Source organism: Schistocerca americana, chromosome 9 (genome assembly GCF_021461395.2).
Source record: "Schistocerca americana isolate TAMUIC-IGC-003095 chromosome 9, iqSchAmer2.1, whole genome shotgun sequence".
In the NCBI taxonomy this organism is placed as follows: domain Eukaryota; kingdom Metazoa; phylum Arthropoda; class Insecta; order Orthoptera; family Acrididae; genus Schistocerca; species Schistocerca americana.
In genome coordinates this window covers 10,443,226-10,464,239 of record NC_060127.1, presented here as the reverse complement: position 1 = coordinate 10,464,239, position 21,014 = coordinate 10,443,226, and the positions used below count along the sequence as shown (strand labels likewise).

At 40.8% G+C, this 21,014-nt stretch overlaps 1 protein-coding gene across 1 annotated transcript in view; it reads left to right on the top strand.

Annotated features, from left to right (window-relative positions):
• The window catches only part of LOC124550948 (Golgi resident protein GCP60), an 89,288-nt gene extending 68,617 nt beyond the window's left edge, over positions 1-20,671 (top strand). The window contains exons 8-9 of the mRNA XM_047125760.1: positions 7,405-7,588; positions 16,066-20,671. Of these exons, the coding sequence (XP_046981716.1) occupies positions 7,405-7,588; positions 16,066-16,310 (429 nt within the window). The 3' untranslated portion in view covers positions 16,311-20,671. The remainder of the gene's footprint in view (positions 1-7,404; positions 7,589-16,065) is intronic.
• The last annotated feature ends 343 nt before the right edge of the window (positions 20,672-21,014 follow it).

Sequence of the window (21,014 nt, the reverse complement as noted above, 5' to 3'; positions counted from 1 at the left end):
GTGAATGCCTCCTGCAACACTGCAGTGAGAACCCCTTTCTGATCAAACGGCCGATGTAAGAACTTGTCAGTAGCGCTCTCAGACATTGTGAACGCTATGGAGGACCAACCAGAGACTGAAAACTGTGTGGAGAATAATCCCACACTCATCATCACGTGTGTTGTAACTTGGACATACAACACAACGAAGAATGTTAGTACAACTCTATTAGATGTGGAATGTGCACCAAACACCATAACAAACACTTAACATGGTAAGGTAAGGTAAATGTATGCAAGCAGGTAATAACATGATACGGGGTGTGAGTGTGGTGTGGCAGGTTTTAAATAGACACTCGCCTGTGGTGGGCTCTATAGGAAGTTCACAGTATTGCTCACACACAGTGCACTCTCACAGATCACAACAGATTGCTAATGCACACACCTTTCAAGTGTGCACACATTATTTCACAAAACCTGTGCATCCTCTCTGAATTAATAATAATTACTGTCTGTATGGTGAGAGTACTGTTATTGAATGTTGTTGTTGTTGTTGTTGTTGTTGTTGTCTTCAGTCCTGAGACTGGTTTGATGCAGCTCTCCATGCTACTCTATCCTGTGCAAGCTTCTTCATCTCCCAGTACTTACTGCAACCTACATCCTTCTGAATCTGCTTAGTGTATTCATCTCTCGGTCTGCCTCTACGATTTTTACCCTCCACACTGCCCTCCAATGCTAAATTTGTGATCCCTTGATGCCTCAGAACATGTCCTACCAACCAATCCCTTCTTCTAGTCAAGTAGTGCCACAAACTTCTCTTCTCCTCAGTCCTATTCAATACCTCCTCATTAGTTATGTGATCTACCCATCTAATCTTCAGCATCCTTCTGTAGCACCACATTTCAAAAGCTTCTATTCTCTTCTTGTCCAAACTAGTCATCGTCCATGTTTCACTTCCATACGTGGCTACATTCCATACAAATACTTTCAGAAACGACTTCCTGACACTTAAATCAATACTCGATGTTAACAAATTTCTCTTCATCAGAAACGCTTTCCTTCCCATTGCCAATCTACATTTTATATCCTCTCTACTTCGACCATCATCAGTTATTTTGCTCCCCAAATAGCAAAACTCCTTTACTACTTTAAGTGTCTCATTTCCTAATCTAATTCCCTCAGTATCACCCAACTTAATTCGACAACTTTCCATTATCCTCGTTTTGCTTTTGTTGATGTTGATCTTATATCCTCCTTTCAAGACTGTCCATTCCGTTCAACTGCTCTTCCAAGTCCTTTGCTGTCTCTGACAGAAATACAATGTCATCGGCGAACCTCAACGTTTTTATTTCTTCTCCATGGACTTTAATACCTACTCGGGATTTTTCTTTTGTTTCCTTTACTGCTTGCTCAATATACAGATTGAATAACATCGGGGACAGGCTACAACCCTGTCTCACTCCCTTCCCAACCGCTGCTTCCCTTTCATGCCCCTAGACTCTTATATCTGCCATCTGGTTTCTGTACAAATTGTAAATAGCTTTTCGCTCCCTGTACTTTACCCCCTGCCACCTTTAGAATTTGAAAGAGAGTATTCCAGTCAACATTGTCAAAAGCTTTTCTAAGTTTACAAATGCTAGAAATGTAGGTTTGCCTTTCCGTAATCTATTTTCTAAGATAAGTCGTAGGGACAGTATTGCCTCACTTGTTCCAACATTTCTGCGGACTCCAAACTGATCTTCGCCGAGGTCAGCTTCTACCAATTTTCCCATTCGTCTGTAAAGAATTGGCGTTAGTATTTAGCAGCTGTGACCTGTTAAACTGATAGTTTGGTAATTTTCACATCTGTCAACACCTGCTTTCTTTGGGATTGGAATTATTATATTCTTCTTGAAGTCTGAGGGTATTTCGCCTGTCTCATACATCCTGCTCACCAGATGGTTGAGTTTTGTCAGGACTGGCTCTCCCAAGGTCGTCAGTAGTTCCAATGGAATGTTGTCTACTCCCGGGGCCTTGTCTCGACTCAGGTCTTTCAGTGTTCTGTCAAACTCTTCACGCAGTATCGTATCTCCCATTTCATGTTCATCTACATCCTCTTCCAGTACCATAATGTTGTCCTCAAGTACGTCACCCTTGTATAGACCCTCTATATGCTCCTTCCACTTTTCTGCATTCCCCTCTTTGCCTAGAACTGGGTTTCCATCTGAGCTCTTGATATTCATACAAGTGGCTCTCTTTTCTCCAAAGGTCTCTTTAATTTTCCTGTAGTCAGTATCTATCTTACCCCTCGTGAGATAAGCCTCTACATCCTCACATTTGTCCTCTAGCCATCCCTGCTTAGCCATTTTGCACTTCCTGTCGATCTCATTTTTGAGACGTCTGTATTCCTATTTGCCTGCTTCATTTACTGCATTTTTATATTTACTCCTTTCATCAATTAAATTCAGTATTTCTCCTGTTACCCAAGGAGTTCTACTAGCCCTCGTCTTTTTACCTACTTGATCCTCTGCTGCCTTCACTACTTCATCCCTCAGAGCTACCCATTCTTCTTCTACTGTACTTCTTTCCCCCACTGCTGTCAATTGTTCCCTTATGCTCTCCCTGAAACTCTGTACAACCTCTGGTTTTTTCGGTTTATCCAGGTCCCATCCCCTTAAATTCCCACCTTTTTGCAGTTTCTTCAGTTTTAATCTACAGTTCATAACCAATAGATTGTGGCCAGAGTCCACATCTGCCCCTGGAAATGTCTTACAGTTTAAAACCTGGTTCCTAAATATCTGTCTTACCATTATATAGTCTATCTGATACCTTATAGTATCTCCAGGATTCTTCCATGTATACAACCTTGTTTTATGATTCTTGAACCAAGTGTTAGCTATGATTAAGTTATGCTCTGTGCAAAATTCTACCAGACGGCTTTGTCTTTCATTTCTTTCCCCCAATCCATATTCACCTACTATGTTTCCATCTCTCCCTTTTCCTACTCTCGAATTCCAGTCACCCATGACTATTAAATTTTCGTCTCCCTTCACTACCTGAATAATTTATTTTATCTCATCATACATTTCATCAATTTTTTCGTCATCTGCGGAGCTAGTTGGCATATAAACTTATACTACTGTGGTAGGCGTGGGCTTCGTATCTATCTTGGCCACAATAATGCGTTCACTATGCTGTTGGTAGTAGCTTACCCGCACTCCTATTTTTTATTCATTATTAAACCTACTCCTGCATTACCCCTATTTGATTTTGTATTTATAACCCTGTATTCACCTTACCAAAAGTCTTGTTCCTCCTGCCACCAAACTTCACTAATTCCCACTATATCTAACTTTAACCTATCCATTTCCCTTTTCAAATTTTCTAACCTACCTGCCCGATTAAGGGATCTGACATTCCACGCTTCGATCCGTAGGACGCCAGTTTTCTTTCTCCTGATAACGACGTCCTCTTGAGTAGTCCCCGCCCGGGGATCCAAATGGGGGACTATTTTACCTCTGGAATATTTTACCCAAGAGGACACCACCATCATTTAACCATACAGTAATTGAATGTATTTAATTGAAATCCTAGGTTAAAAGCCATTCATTATAAATACATCATTACTATAATTTATGAATCACAGATTTTAATTAAGCGCCTCCAAGAACGGCATCCTTACCATACGAACAATAATTATTATTAATTCACTGTGGGTGTACTTCTTTTATTCAAATGCAACAAATGTACCACATGCCATCAGTTGGAAGTAGCCTTGTGAGCCATATTAATAATGTGGATTCTACTGAACAATCATTTTATTATGTGATATTGCATTTACATTTTGCTGACGGTTGGATGAGTTACTCTTGTAACCGATACAATCAGGTACATTCTGATGCATTTGATGTTAGAGTATTTGCTGTTTAGTTAGTTTACTGTTGTCTACAGCTCTGAGACTGGTTCATGTTGAATCAGAACAAGTCATTTAAAAAAAGTTGATACAGTCAAGACAGATAAAAAATCCGTTTTAAAACCATTCAGTGTGGATTTTATCTCCAAGGACATTGTCAGTTTTTGCACTGGTACTTCAAACCAACACAGCATTATCAGGTAGAGTAATGTATTGAGGTGCCATCCAGTTGCTCACTTTATTTATACACTGCTCAAGAGGATTAGGGGAATATGACTTTGGACATCTGCCATAGTTTACTGAGCAGTAATTTATTTCCAGAATGAGATTTTCACTCTGCAGCGGAGTGTACGCTGATATGAAACTTCCTGGCAGATTAAAACTGTGTGCCCGACCGAGACTCGAACTCGGGACCTTTGCCTTTCACGGGCAAGTGCTCTACCATCTGAGCTACCGAAGCACGACTCACGCCCGGTGCTCACAGCTTTACTTCTGCCAGTATCTCGTCTCCTACCTTCCAAACGTTACAGAAGCTCTCCTGCGAACCTTGCAGAACTAGCACTAGCTAGCACAGGCTGTGGCTAAGCCATGTCTCCGCAATATCCTTTCTTTCAGGAGTGCTAGTTCTGCAAGGTTCGCAGGAGAGCTTCTGTAAAGCTTGGAAGGTAGGAGACGAGGTACTGGCAGAAGTAAAACTGTGAGGACGGGGCGTGAGTCATGCTTCGGTAGCTCAGATGGTAGAGCACTTGCCCGCGAAAGGCAAAGGTCCCGAGTTCGAGTCTCGGTCAGGCACACAGTTTTAATCTGCCTGGAAGTTTAGTAATTTATTTATTTATTTTTAGTTATTTGTTTATTTCATATTCCATTAATCCATATAGTGATGAATCACAAAGATGTGAATGAGCCAGGTTCACATCTTTATAGATATACAACAAACATTAGCACCATGACAAGAACGTAGCAGTCTGGTGATATAAACTTAAAGGGTGAACTGAAATTAAGTAAATACAGTTCAGGTAAACATTATGTAAACTATGGAAAATAACTTTTGGAACAGAAAAAAGAAAATTCGTGCATTGATCATTTTAGGCAGCGAAGATAAATTACAGCTAACATAATATAAACAGAGACTAGAATATAAATAGGAAATACAATAAAAAATTAAAAAGACTGCCACTGGTTAGGCCTACTTTGCAGTTCCTCTTCCAGAAAATAGGAGGACTTATCGATAAGGTATTTTCTTAAATTAAATTTAAATGTAGCTGGTGAATTAATGTGGACTTTGATATCAGATGGAAGAGAATTGAAGAGTTTTGTGGCAGAATAATGAATACCTTTTTGTATGACACTTAGCTGTTTTAGATCTCTGTGTAAATCATTTTAAGACCTGTGTTGTGATCGTGGTATGCTTTATTGGATGTAAAAAGAGAGTGGTTATTCAAGACAAAAATCATCAAAGAAAATAAGTACTGATGTGGTGGTCAATATTTGTAGCTTACTGGACACGTTTCTGCAAGAATATATTGGATGAATGCCACTCATGATTCTAATTGCTCTCTTTTGTGCATTAAAGACCTTTTTGGCTAAAGGTTGATTATCCCAAAAAATTATACCATATGACGTGATGGAGTGAAAATATCCAAAGTAAGCTGCTTTGATAGCATTCACATCACCAACAGGGGAAATTACATGCAGGGCATAAGTTACTACACTTAGTCTTTTATAAGAAGAGTTTAACCTGTCATTAATTGTAATGCCCAGTAACTTAGTGTCACTCTGTAATATATTTTGACTGTCATAGTATAAGTTGATTGCTTCATTTTCTGGTGATGATGCATGAAATATGTTGTGCTTTTTCAATATTTAGTGTTAATCTGTTAGACTTAAACCAGTGTAGGACAACTACAAGTACAGCATTACATTTATTTACTAGTTCACTGATTGATTGACTTTCAAGCATAATAGTAGTGTCATCAGCAAAAAGACGTCAAGTGGTTGCAGAATTGACGTCATCCCGCCTGGAATTACTGCCTAGTGCGTTTTGCTTTCCTCTACTTCTCGTTTTACTGCAGGTGTTGTATGGCCTGCATACTCATCTAATACCAACAGACTGTGCAAACCAGAGATCACTTGCGTAAACCAAGCATTGCGCCAGGACGACGATTCCACACACACTTAATCCATTCCAGCACCATGTCCTCCAAAAACCACCCAGTTTCGTTTGTTCGCACAATTAGTTTTTGGAAACATTTCCAATTTCGGTAAAGTCTTTCGCTTGAAAACTGTGAATGGGGATGATTTATGTCCATCTGCTGTGCAAGCAAGCATGATGGACATCCGCTGTTTTTCACCCCCTGATGTAAGAACACTTATGTCTTTCTGTCTTTTGCGTATAATTTGACGGCATGTCAAAATATGCGGGAGTTGGTCAGCATTTCCTATCTGACCAAGAAGTTATTGCTTATCTGTGTGCCGCCTAATTATGAAGTGCTGAAATTCCACAAGTTTTTCTTAATAACTTTTTAGCAGCTTCTGTGCAGCTGAAGTTCGCCTTCGAACGGAAAAACCCCAGCACTTCATAAACAGATCAATCCAGCTCCGACTAGCCTTAAAATTTTCGATTTTTTGCTCTCTAGCAATTTCATGTGCCTTAATTTTTAAAATTTCAGTGTTCACTGGAAGGAATTTCTGACACTGTTCCTTAACAAATTCATTTAAAATCACTTCTAGTGCATGATATTGGCCACACCTTGGCCCGCTAAATGCTTTCCTGCTACTTGAACATTCAAATAATTCGTCTCTCTGCAGTTGTCATTGCATGACGTTGCTCTCATCGATCCCTTATTGCAGACCTGCAGAATGATTAGAACTTTGTTCCGCAAAAGAAATAACTCCCCTCTTGAATTTGGCACTATAATGAAAGCGCTTCACTATGGTTCACTAACACCAGCAAGCACTTTACAAAATTCCACGAAGCAATAGGTGCACTACGTGAAATCTTAACGAGACCCAGCTTATCATCTCGTGCAACAATCCTAAAGCCTTGTACATTGTTGGTATTTTAGTGTAACGAAATTTATTTTTGTTGCTACGAATATTGAAAAGGCTGCTACATTCTAAGGTGAACAATACGGAATTTCTATTTACTTTGTTCGATAATGTATGAAAAAGCGGTGGTCGAAACTCGGGGCAAGAAAAAAGCTCGTCTTCTACCTTTTCCTAGAAATTTATTTACTGATGCAGAGGTTTTGGCACCAGTATTTATCTTTGTGCCTGCAAGGCATGCCTGTGTAGCACTACATAAATTCTATAGCAGAAGTTAGTTGTGGTGGCACCTACCAACATTTTTTCAGAACTTCCGCTTACTTTGCACTCGATTCTAAGCCGCATGTGGTTTTTTGGATTACAAAAACTGGAAAAAAAGTGCGGCTCAGATTGGAGTAAATACGGTAATTGTTTTGCAGCCATGTGAAGTAAGTTGGCATTAACAGTTTTTTGTTTGTAAATGATTTTGTTGATGTGTTCTCTTTGTAGGTACGAGTTCCAACACACGAAGATGGCACATGCCTGTTTTGGGAGTTTGCAACAGACAACTACGATATTGGTTTCGGAGTATATTTTGAATGGGCGAAACCAACCACCAGTCAAGTTTCTGTTCACATCGCAGAGAGCGAAGAAGAAGATGAAGAGGAATTTGATGATGATGAGGACAATGATGGTATGAATTGCATTTGGGACATATGCTGTATACAAGTACGTCTGTAAAGTGTCTCTGCAGTGGCGAGCTCCACATGTCTTGCCTCGAGGGTTGTGTAAGGTTGGCAGAACATTCATTTCACTGTATAGGCTAGGGGCCGGGATTCACTGCTAGTGGCCACAGTTATGTTGGGATATGGGATTCAACATTATTGCAGTGAAAAAAAAATAATATTAATTACAATGAAATACTTTATACTCACCAAAATCACTTTAGGTGGTGGAAATGTTTTCCTCATTTTTGAAGGCATAGTTAAATATGTTTACATTTGTTTGCAATCACCTTTACCAATGTTCCACGTGTAATGTAATGCAGATAATCAGTTGTTGCAGTCTTCAGTTCATCTAATATCTTTGGGTTATTTTGATACACGAATGTTGTAGCCACACGCAAAAGGAAATATTCAGGCAGAGAGAGATTTGGTGAGTGCAGGGGCCAGAGACCTTTCATAATTACTCTGCCTCCACAGATGTCATCTAAAAGTCATATGGACTGGTGTGCCATATGAGCAGTAGTGTTGTCTTTTTGGAAAAATGAATAATTGATGTCATTTTCATTTAGCAGGGGAATAAATGGTTAAATTATCTGGGAATAATAGACATTGAAGGTTACGTTAATATTGAAAAAGATCAGCCTATGATTCATGTTCACATTATTTCACCCACATTATTATTTTCTTAGTGTGCAATGGCATTCTCATACAGCATGTGGATTTTCTGATGACCAAATTCGTGAATTTTGGAATTAATGTCGTGACACAGGTGGAACCAAACCCCTTCAGTGAAAAAGGTTCAAACTAAAACATTAGCTGTATGTCAGTTAACAAATCGCTGAAACCATTCACAGTACACTATTACATGGTATATACAATGTAATTGTTGCACAGCAGTAATTTTTTATGGATACGTCCCCAGGTTTTTGGTTGCGGCCTTACGTGCTATCGTATGAGACACTCTCCTCACTGATTTTGTTGGACTCTGCAGCACGATGTCCAAAGTGTCGTCAAGCTTATGATATCCAAAGTGACATCAAGCTTCCGTTCTATGGGCTTACCAGTTCGTGCTGCATCTTGAACTGCATGTGCTGTGTGGAATTTGCAAGTTAAATCTTGTACAGAGTCATGATGTGGGCACCTTGAAATTGGAAAGCGTTAACTAAATTGCCGCCTCACGTGGCCTGAAGAGTTTCCTTCTGCACAGAAAACCTCTTCCACTAAAAATGCTCCCTCTGCAACATTTATTTATTTATTTATTTATTTGTTCTTCGTAATTACAGCCTATTATCTTAAAAGTTAAAATAGGCCATACAAATCACATTTCCTTGGATAGTAATAAATTACGTATTAACTATTTATTTCTGACAATTTTTAAAATACTGCAACTACTTCTACAAAACTACAATAAGACCCTTAACCAGTTACCCAACTGCTGATACTCTCCGCAATAGCAAGCATTCTCACAACACACAGTTTACGCAAGAAGTGGACGATAACACAACTAAAAGCTGCAACACACATGCAACACTACTGTCCCCCACCCTACCACTGCAGATAGATGGAACACGTGCAGGCGAGACTTGAATGTGCTGCCAATTTTACACATTCTGCAAGGGGAGGCACATGAGGCTCGCTGCCGCAGAGAGACTTTGCCGACGCACGGTAAATTATATTAGAATATTGGCAAAGAGCTGAAATTCAGCAGTGCCCTTTTGTTTTTGCAAATTTTTGATGTACTAAAAGTTTCCTGCAGTTTATGTTGATGTCTTACAACTTTGAAATCTGATTTTTAAAATAAGAAACCCTGCTATGTACAGTATTTTTCCTTAACTCTATGGACATCTAATGACACGTAGGACCTGCTTAAGTTACTATCATAAGGATAAGTTTTCTTGGAAGGCTTTTACTGAGTTTTGGTATCGTTAAGATGGAATTTGATTCTTTTATCCATGAAACAGGTCTCTCCAAAAATTAATCTGCCCTCCAACTAATGTTCAATTCGTACAGATGATGGTCAAAGGGGCTCAGGAATAGTCTCGAAGCAATAGCCATCTGATTGTCATTGACATGTCATGCAGTGGTTTTTCTTTGTGAAGATTATGTATTTATTTACACGCCAAATTCCTTAGGAGCAAATTGAGGATCAAATCTCAAAGGTCATGTAAAGTGTCAGTACATGAAATTACGACATAAAAGTAATGACAGATAAAAATAAAATGTTTATGAACCCGAAACACTCAATCCATAAGTCTAAATTAACACAATCAACAACACAACAAGAATGAGCTTAATTTTTCAAGGAACTCCTTGACAGAATAGGAGGAGTGGCCCACGAGGAAACTCTTCAGTATCGATTCGAAAGCGCGTGGATTACTGCCAAGATTTTTGAATTTGAGTGGTAGTTTATTGAAAATGGATGCAGCAGTATACTCCACACCTTTCTGCACAAGAGTTAAGGAAGTCCGATCCAAATGCAGGTTTGATTTCTGCTGGGTATTAACTGAGTGAAAGCTGCTTATTCTTGGGAATAAGCTAATATTGTTAACAAGAAATGACAGTAAGGAATATATGTATTGAAAGGCCAATGTCAAAATACCAAGACTCGTGAACAAGGATCAAGAAGAAGTTCGTGAACTTTCACCACTTATTACCCAAACTGCCCATTTCTGAGCCAAAAATATCCTTTAAGAATGGGAAGAGCTACCCCAAAATATAATACTATATACTCTTTGCCTTCCTAATAACATTTTTAAACACCTTACAATGGGCTACTATAGCTTGATTGTGCCTACTTCTAACATTTTGATGTAATTCCCACTTTGTTCTACAAGATATCCTTATCCCACTAGTCAGCCACCCGGGCTGCCTATTACTGCTAGTACACTGTTTAGAATGTTCTAATGGAAAGTAACTCTCAAAGAGCATGAGAAATGAGTTAAGGAAGGCATTACATTTATCATCTATGTTATCGGCACTATAAACATCCTCCCACTCTTGTTCGTTCGCAAGGTTTAAAAAACTCTTTATTGCTGTTGGATTAACTTTCCTCCATAGTTTGTAATTATATGTGACATTTGTTTGAGTAAAATAGCCTTTTAGTGTTAAAATTTGTGCATCACGGTCTGAAAGGCCATTCACCCTTTTACTAACAGAATGCCCATCTAGTAATGAAGAACGAATAAAAATGTTGTCTATGGCTGTGCTGCTGCGCCCTAGTTAGAAAAAACATAGTCTGCATCAGATCATATGAATTCAGAGATCTACCAACATCCTTTTTCTTGCACCATCATATACAAAATTTATATTGAAGCTACCACATATAACTAATTTCTGCTACTTCCTACAAAGTGAATCAAGAACCTTGTCTACCTCGAGCAGAAATGATCTGAAATCAGGGTTAGGGGATGTATAAACAACAACAGTTAGAAGTTTAGTTTCACCAAATTTAACTGCTTTGCACAACATTCAAATATCTGTTCAGTGCAGTGTCATGATAGTCTATGGACTCGAATGGAATACTGTTTTTTACATGCATAGGCACTCCCCCACCCCACACGGAACTCTTTGAAAGACAGCCAGCTAATCTGTATCCTCACAAAGGAAGCCTCTGAATTGTCAAATTATTTAAATGGTGCTCTGATATACCAATAATTTCAGAGTCAACTTCTTTAACCAGTTCACTAACATTATCTCTAATACCTCTTATATTTTGATGAAATATGCTAATTCCTTCTCTACTCTGAAACATTACATCCTCAGAAGGTGAACCCTTATTTAGAGGAACTTGTGATTCTAACTATTCATAGAATGAATATACTTGCAAACGCTTTGAAAATTCTATGTAACAATTTCAGACATTGTATCTCACCGTGGACAACACAGTGACTGATGGTCTTCACTTAATGACCGAGAGCAGCAGCATTTGCGTAGAGTTGTCAGTGCTAACAGATGAGCAACACTGCATGACATAACTGCAGAACTCAATGAACTCAGTATGGGACATATGATGGACATATCTGGTAGGACACTGTGGCAAAATTTGGTGTTAATGGGCTATGGGAACATATATTTGATGAGAATGTCTTTACTAACAGCACATTGCGTGCAGTGCCTCTCCTGTGCTCGTGCGCATATTGGTTGGACCCTAGGTGGCTGGAAAACTGTGGCGTGGTCATACGAGTCCCAGTTGCAGTTGGTACCAGCTAAGGATAGGCCTAAGGTCTCGCCACAGTCGTAACGTCAGTTCCCTTCAGATCACCGAAGTTGAGCACTTTCGGGCTCGGCTAGCACTCGGATGGATGACCGTCTGGTCTGCCGAGTGCTGTTGGCAAGCAGGGTGCACTCAGCTCCTGTGAGGCAAATTTAGGTACTACCTGGTTGAGGAGTAGCAGCTCCAGTCACGAAAACTGACACTGGCTGGGAGAGCAGTGTGCCGACCTCGCGCCCTGCCGTATCCGCATCCAGTGACACCTGAGGGTGGTACGGTGGTCGGTCAGTAGTGTCGGGCCTTCCGCGACCTGTTCGGATGGAGTTCACTTCGAGAGCTAATGGCTGCGTTCAAGTGTAGTACAGACCTACAAAGCTGTGGACCCTAGTTGTTAACAACACACCGTGCAAGCTGATGGTGTCTCCATGATGGTGTAGGCTGTGTCTGCACGAATGGACTGGGTCCTCTGGTCCAACTGAACTGATCTTTGACTGGAAATGGTTATGTTCAGCTACTTGGAGACCATTTGCAGCCATTCGCAAAGAAGTTGTTCCCAAACAACATTGGAATTCTTGCGGATGAGAATGAGCCGTGTCTGAGGGCGACAGTTGTTCGTGATTGGTTTGAAGAACATTCTGGAAAAATCGAGTGAATGATTTGGTCACCCAGATCACTAAATGTGAATCCCATCAAACTTTTACAGGACAAATCGAGTGGTCAGTTCGTGCACAAAATCCTGCACTGGCAATACTTTAATTATGGATAGCTATAGAGGCAGTATGGCTCAATATTTCTGCAGGGGCCTGCCGACAGCTCGTTGAGCCCACGCGTGGCGAGTTGCTGCACTACGGTGGCAGCAGAAGGTCCGGCACGATATTCTGTGATGTTTGTCACCTCAGTGTATATTAGGAGGAAAACAGCTACTGCACTTTGGATAAAGGCGCTTTTCTTTCTCCTGTACTGCTCAGCAGCCGTTGTTATCTGATACTTTAAACAGAGGAGTTACACTCCTGGAAATTGAAATAAGAACACCGTGAATTCATTGTCCCAGGAAGGGGAAACTTTATTGACACATTCCTGGGGTCAGATACATCACATAATCACACTGACAGAACCACAGGCACATAGACACAGGCAACAGAGCATGCACAATGTCGGCACTAGTACAGTGTATATCCACCTTTCGCAGCAATGCAGGCTGCGATTCTCCCATGGAGACGACCGTAGAGATGCTGGATGTAGTCCTGTGGAACGGCTTGCCATGCCATTTCCACCTGGCGCCTCAGTTGGACCAGCGTTCGTGCTGGACGTGCAGACCGCGTGAGACGACTCTTCATCCAGTCCCAAACATGCTCAATGGGGGACAGATCCGGAGATCTTGCTGGCCAGGGTAGTTGACTTACACCTTCTAGAGCACGTTGGGTGGCACGGGATACATGCGGACGTGCATTGTCCTGTTGGAACAGCACGTTCCCTTGCCGGTCTAGGAATGGTAGAACGATGGGTTCGATGACGGTTTGGATGTACCGTGCACTATTCAGTGTCCCCTCGACGATCACCAGTGGTGTACGGCCAGTGTAGGAGATCGCTGCCCACACCATGATGCCGGGTGTTGGCCCTGTGTGCCTCGGTCGTATGCAGTCCTGATTGTGGCGCTCACCTGCACGGCGCCAAACACGCATACGACCATCATTGGCACCAAGGCAGAAGCGACTCTCATCGCTGAAGACGACACGTCTCCATTCGTCCCTCCATTCACGGCTGTCGCAACACCACTGGAGGCGGGCTGCACGATGTTGGGGCGTGAGCGGAAGACGGCCTAACGGTGTGCGGGACTGTAGCCCAGCTTCATGGAGACGGTTGCGAATGGTCCTCGCCGATACCCCAGGAGCAACAGTGTCCCTAATTTGCTGGGAAGTGGCGGTGTGGTCCCCTACGGCACTGCGTAGGATCCTGCGGTCTTGGCGTGCATCCGTGCGTCGCTGCGGTCGGGTCCCAGGTCGACGGGCACGTGCACCTTCCGCCGACCACTGGCGACAACATCGATGTACTGTGGAGACCTCACGCCCCACGTGTTGAGCAATTCGGCGGTACGTCCACCCGGCCTCCCGCATGCCCACTATACGCCCTCGCTCAAAGTCCGTCAGCTGCACATACGGTTCACGTCCACGCTGTCGCGGCATGCTACCAGTGTTAAAGACTGCGATGGAGCTCCGTATGCCACGGCAAACTGGCTGACACTGACGGCGGCGGTGCACAAATGCTGCGCAGCTAGCGCCATTCGACGGCTAACACCGCGGTTCCTGGTGTGTCCGCTGTGCCGTGCGTGTGATCATTGCTTGTACAGCCCTCTCGCAGTGTCCGGAGCAAGTATGGTGGGTCTGACACACCGGTGTCAATGTGTTCTTTTTTCCATTTCCAGGAGTGTATATAGCTACATACAGAGCTCACTCAGCTGTCTGTATACAAGAAAAGTTAGGATCCACATAATATAAATATTACATTTCTGAGTCAAATTATTCTGTTAAATTGCAAAAGGAGTGAGTAATGAGGTATTCTTTTACTCTGTTTTTGAATTTCCAATTTTCTGCTTGATACCCATCGGCAACCTGTTATTAGACCAGAATATAAAACTCTGTTCGGAGTCCTAGAGAGGGATTCATAGGTTATACAGAAATCACTTCTGCATCTGAATTCTTACGAAGTAGATGAAAATGATATCACTGTAAATGTTTAAACATGGACTAGACTACATTAATGCTGTAATCGTTTGCTTCATGTTAGCCCCCAAAAATCGGAAAATATCAGAAATATTGCATTTTTGACTTTGTAGGCTTTCCCAGCGTAACAAGTCTTGTAAGTCTCTTCGGGTTTGCTGCCGGATCCTAAAATAACTCGATTCAATATTTTGGTGATCCAACTGGTCGCCGTCTTCGGGAGAATGCTGCTGCTGCTTCTGCTGATGAGTCTCAGCGAGCCTCAGCAGCAGCAGCAGCAGCATTCTCCTGAAGATGGCGACCAGTTGGATCGCCAAAATATCGAATAGAGTTGATTTTAGGACCTGGCAGCAAACCCGAAGAGACTTTAACTACTGCATTTGCTTTTCCTAAAAAATAAAAAGTTATATTTTTGATGTGTGTGTTCACAAACAGTGGATTAAATATCAAGATGGAGAAAGAAGTATCAGGCTGGAGAAACAATAAGTTCTGTCTGCTTGTGTCTGTATATGTGTGGATGGATGTGTGTGTGGGTGTGTGCGAGTGTATACCCGTCCTTTTTTCCCCCTAAGGTAAGTCTTTCCGCTCCCGGGATTGGAATGACTCCTTACCCTCTCCCTTAAAACCCACATCCTTTCGTCTTTCCCTCTCCTTCCCTCTATCCTGATGAGGCAACAGTTTGTTGCGAAAGCTTGAATTTTGTGTGTATGTTTGTGTTCGTTTGTGTGTCTGTCGACCTGCCAGCACTTTCATTTGGTAAGTCACAACATCTTTGTTTTTATACAAAGATGATGTGACTTATCATACGAAAGCGCTGGCAGGTCGATAGAAACACAAACAGACACATACATACACACACAATTCTAGGTTTCGCAACCAATGGTTGCTTCGTCAGGAAACAGGGAAGGAGAGGGAAAGACGAAAGGATGTAGGTTTTAAGGGAGAGGGTAAGGAGTCATTCCAATCCCGGGAGCGGAAAGACTTACCTTAGGGGGAAAAAAGGACAGGTATACACTCGCGCGCACACACACACATATCCATCCGCACATACACAGACACAAGCAGACATTTGTAAAGGCAAAGAGTTTGGGCAGAGATGTTAGTCGAGGTGGAAGTAAAGAGGCAAAGATGTTGTTGAAAGACAGGTGAGGTATGAGCGGCGGCAACTTGAAATTAGCGGAGGTTGAGGCCTGGTGGATAACGAGAAGAGAGGATATACTGAAGGGCAAGTTCCCATCTCCGGAGTTCTGACAGGTTGGTGTTAGTGGGAAGTATCCAGATAACCCGGACGGTGTAACACTGTGCCAAGATGTGCTGGCTGTGCACCAAGGCATGTTTAGCCACAGGGTTATGGATGTAGGTCTGGGTGTGTAGATGTAGATGTTTAAAAATAAAATTGGAAAAATCTGGAACATCGAGGTCCAAAAGTTAATAAAAACTGGTTGTTTTTATATTGACTAACCCAGCACAGTTGTAAGTATCTGCACACCACCTCATTTCACCTATTGTTCACATCCAGACCTCGGACTGGGCGACGACGTCGAGCGAGGGGGCGGTGTCGCGAGCCTGCGGGCGGCAGCGGCCGACGCGAGCCGGCCGCCACTGTCGGTGATCGTGCCGGTGTTCCGGCGCGAGTGCCAGCTGGAGGTGTATGCCGGCAGCCACGTGTACCCGGGCCAGGGTGTCTACCTGCTCAAGTTCGACAACTCGTACAGCCTGTGGCGCTCCAAGACTCTCTACTACCGCGTCTACTACACGCGGTGAGTGTCCGGCGGGGGATGTGCGGGCCGCTCGTGGTGGCATAAGTGAGGGCAGTCGAGCACTGTTCTCCTTTCTTATTTTGATTTGTCGTGAAGTTGAATGCTCCGAGTAAATGTTGTTTGAAACACGAGTGCAGATATCTGCTGTTTACTAAATTTTCTGATTTAACATTTCTCTGAATGTGCAATAAATTAGGCAGTGAAGGGTTGAAATATGTGTCGCAGTAGTATCTTGTGAGACACTTTGATCTGTACTCCTGGCTGTGGTTTTCTGTTATCTGATATGTTTACTGCCTAAATATGTTCATTTCAGGGAACAATAATTTCGGTCCTGTACTTTTTAACCCGTTTGTTTTGTAGGAAACCACTATCCCCATTCTCGTCTGCCTTAGTGATCTCTTATGCTCAAAATGGAGTATACTTAACTTTTAAACTATCATTTTTGTTTCATATGTGCTTTAATTTGTGCATGTCGATCAAACTCAGATGTAATATTCTTTCCTAGCAATTTTAACACGTGAATTGCTTTGTAAATGTGGGCATGTGTAAGTTGATACAAAAGTTGCAGAATGTGTACAAGTAGATTCAGTATGTAAATGGAAAAACTGGTGGTGTCATTCAGAAAGATGGAATATTTGTGTATGGATTTGTGTTATGAATGCTTTAATATTATTATTATTATTATTATTATTATTATTATTATTATAAATATGATAATGGAAAGTCTCAAGTGAAACAACACCTTTTGTCCTTCCATTGTTGTTGTTATTATATTTTATTATTGAACATTATTCTAGCCCCGGTGATATTTATAGTATACCCATAGCCTGCCCAATAACAGGTAGATGGTCATCTATGCTGTGCTATAATCTGTCGAGCAGGAATATATAGACACACACATTTCTGTTATGTTTTCACCTGTTTGAATTGACTTGCTCTGCCTCTCGTACAATATCGCATACTTTTTGTATGTTTTGTCTGGTTACATGTGTGGACAGTTGATTATACGTGCAGTCTTCCTTGAACCAAAATTCTGTAAGAGGTTTTAAATGAGCAGAAAAAGCTTGCAGGAAAAATTCAAAACTCATTCATGGGTAACGGAGAACTATATTACATTTTGCTTGTGGCAGTTAAGCGTTGTATTTGATTTGGAAGTGGCCCTACGAAAAGACCCATCTTCTATGTCAATGTAGACGAATAACTAGGCACTGTGAACTGAAGCTGCAGTCAGTTTCTTCTTCTTCTTCTTCTTCTTCCTCTTCTTCACTTCATGTATTAGGCAAATTGCCTGGTGCAGTACTCCATGTCTTGTATTGCCTTCCTGCATACCTTCTTCCAGTGCATTAGTAATTCAGAGACTTTACATGGAATGTTTCCCCACCCAAACAGTCTACATGTTCCATCCGTTTTATTTTATTTTTTTGGTTTAGCTTGTCTATTCCTAAATCTTTCTTTATGCCCTCATTTCATTTACCATCTTCTTTTGTACATCCTTCCACTCGTCCTACAAACCCGATTTATTGAGCTGGCATTCAACTTCCTTGGTGTATTGTTGTTGTCACCCATACCCGTCCTTCCCCTTCCCTGTCAGTATCTTTTAGAATTAGGTTACTGAGGAAAATTTGATGTCTGTTAAAACAGTGTCTCTCTTCACAGTTGACCTGATGACAAATGAAAAAAGTGTGTTCGGAAGCTTTTGCACCTGGAGTCAAATTCAATAGAATTCTTCTGGGTTGTAGACTGTGTCATGTCATAAAATGTACCAATATTTTGGCCACTGTAGCAAGCAGCCTTCTTCAGGGCATATAATATGTGTTATACAACATGACGCCATCAACAACCCAGGAAATTCCAGAAACTGAGGAAAGTGTTAAGCAACACAAGAATGACGTGCAGCTGTTTGGACCATTCCAGCAATAGCAGTGGAATCTAATAGCAATCTATCATTCTGTTATAACCTGTTATTGCTGATTGGTCTGATCATGTTCACAAATATGCATGTGGCAATCTTAATACTTGAACTTCCAGGTTACACCTATAACAGCCACATTGTTTCTGATATGCAGCAATATGTGAATACAATGTCTGAATTTATTGGTGGAATTGAGAAACTTTGTAACAGGAGTGAGATTTTCATCGGTAAATGTCATAAGTTGATGTTTGGGATACCACAATATGTTGTGTTACAGATTGATTGCTTATCTCTCATTCTTGGGTCTTATTTTTGTGCTTGTCTAAAAGTTGAGAGACATGTCACAGAAGCATTGTCTGTTGGTAGTTTTGGAAATATTTGCAACTAATGTCTATTTTGTTATTTTTGGTGCTATACTCTGAATTAATAACACGTTTTTCCTATGGATAGAATTGGGTGAGAGGCTGTTCTAAAGTGTCGCATATATTAATTTTACTGAGAAAAATATAGTGTAAATGTTATACAGACATTTAATATCATACTTCTATACACTGGTATCTACTGATGTGTAGTAGCATATATTTTTTGCTGACAGTATGAAAGGTTATGCTCTATGTGTAATACTACCATGCTCTTTCACTACAAATTCTTATAATCATCAGATGGCTGTACTGTTAAAAAGTTGTGAGTACTCACTTAAATTTGTGGTATGCCCACATTAGTGTGTGTGTAGGTCAGTGGTGTTGTAGTGTCTTAAATAGATCTTTTTTCTCCAATAATAGGTCATAAGGTGTCCTTCTCGTTCCAGATGCTAATATTTAAAGCTTTACCATGTTTATTTGAATTTACTTTCAATTTGAACTTTGTCCCTGTAACACACACTTTTATATCCCAAGTTTAAGTAGGGAAAAAGGAAATCCTCAGTTAAATTCCTCCAATTTTTCTTGTCTAAGTGGAAACTGACATTTCTGGTGAAACAGTTTGTTTTCAAGAAGAAATAAACTTCTTAAGAAAATGATATATACTTGTATAGTCAACATTTGATCAGATATTTAGAAAATACTTAAGATCACCTGTCAATCGATCAGAATACTGTTACACTTAAAAACATTTTTGGTTTGACCAAGGAAATGAAAACTAAGAGATTTTTTATTTTTCAAAGTAGTCCCCTTCGAGGCAATAGTCCAGTTACTTTCCAACTTTATAATGTTCCCTAAAAAGTGATAAAATTGAGAGCAGTCTCAATGCCAACAAGTTCTCTTAGTTTCACCTGGATGTTGCTAATTGGAGCATTATGAATTTTTGTCACAATATACTCAAACATACTATGAAAAGCATGTATTGTTACTCACCATATAGCAGAGTGTTGAGCCGCAGACAGGCACAACAAAAATACTACTGAACGTGTAAACTTTTGGCCCCAGCATCCAGAGACAGTCATCGTGTGTGTGCGCTGTGTTTGCGTGTATGTGTATGTTGTCTATTTCAGAAGGCCTTCTGGCCAAAAGCTTACATTTTTGGTAGTCCTTTTGTTGTGCCTGTCTGCGACTCAACATTTCAGCTATATGGTGAGTAGCAATCTATCCTTTTCATAATATTGTCATTATTCCATTCTGGGTTTCCCAATTCTTGATCACCTTCAATGAATCCTTCTTTAATGTCAAATCCTACCCTTCTTTTAAATTTGTTCAAGTTAAATCTTAAGATCAGTCATTTTTTCCCAATCGATGATTCAATTTTTTCCATTTTTTACAAAAAAAAAAAAAAAAAAAAAAAAAGAGAGAGAGAGAGAGAGAGAGAGAGACACGGAATTGTTTAAATGATTATGAAATACAGGCAACTAAAACTTCACTGTGTGTATTCTAATGACCCTTATTTTTCCAAGATCATAGTAATTTGGTCACATTCATGCTGTCTGAGAACTTCAAGAGAGTACCCCTCCTAATCTCACACTTGTTAGAGGCAAGGATCCTAATGTGGGAAATTGATCACCATTTTTAAAAGTATTAAGTATTGATCAACACAGTTGGAGAGAGCATTCCCAAATTGATTAGAAGCTCATTTTACATTTCTCATATACTTCCATAGCTCCCTCAACTTTAATGTGCATCAAAAAGAGATTATTGTGAAGGAAATATAGATTTAATTTTTTTCCAACATTTTTAAGTTTTCTGTACTTATGTTGCTGATTTTATTGTGGAACACATGCAAGTTACAAAGTTGGAGCCTCGAATTATTCCCTATTGTTTTTATTGACAAAGCTTTCATATGAATAAAACCACACTAAATTTGTGCTCAATCCTCTCAGCATGACCACATGGGTCAGACTTCTTTACTTACTCCTACAGTCCTGGAGTCTGACTTAGTTACCCAATGTCTTTTAGTAAGGCAAGGTGTAAATTCTTTTAGGAAAGAAATATCAGACAGAAGAGAGAGAGAGAGAGAGAGAGAGAGAGAGAGAGAGAAGACAAGACAAAAAAAAAGAAAAACCTGACAGCCAAGCTCACCCATTTTCACTTTACTTTGAAAGTCACAGAATGTTATACCGAGTAAACCATGACATTGTGCTCCATTTTGCAACCATCCACTTCCACTTGAATAAGAACACTTCTAAAAACTTCAGCCATGCATTAAACGGTTGAAATTTTTTTTTTAACACAACCTAAGAAAATCTGTTGCCATTTGGCAGTTGCCGCAGCAGGGGGGGGGGGGGGGGGGGGGGGATAAAAGCGACATTCAGAAAAAGTTGATGGCATGTGCTCTCTCACACTAGTTGTATGGTGCACCTGAGTATCA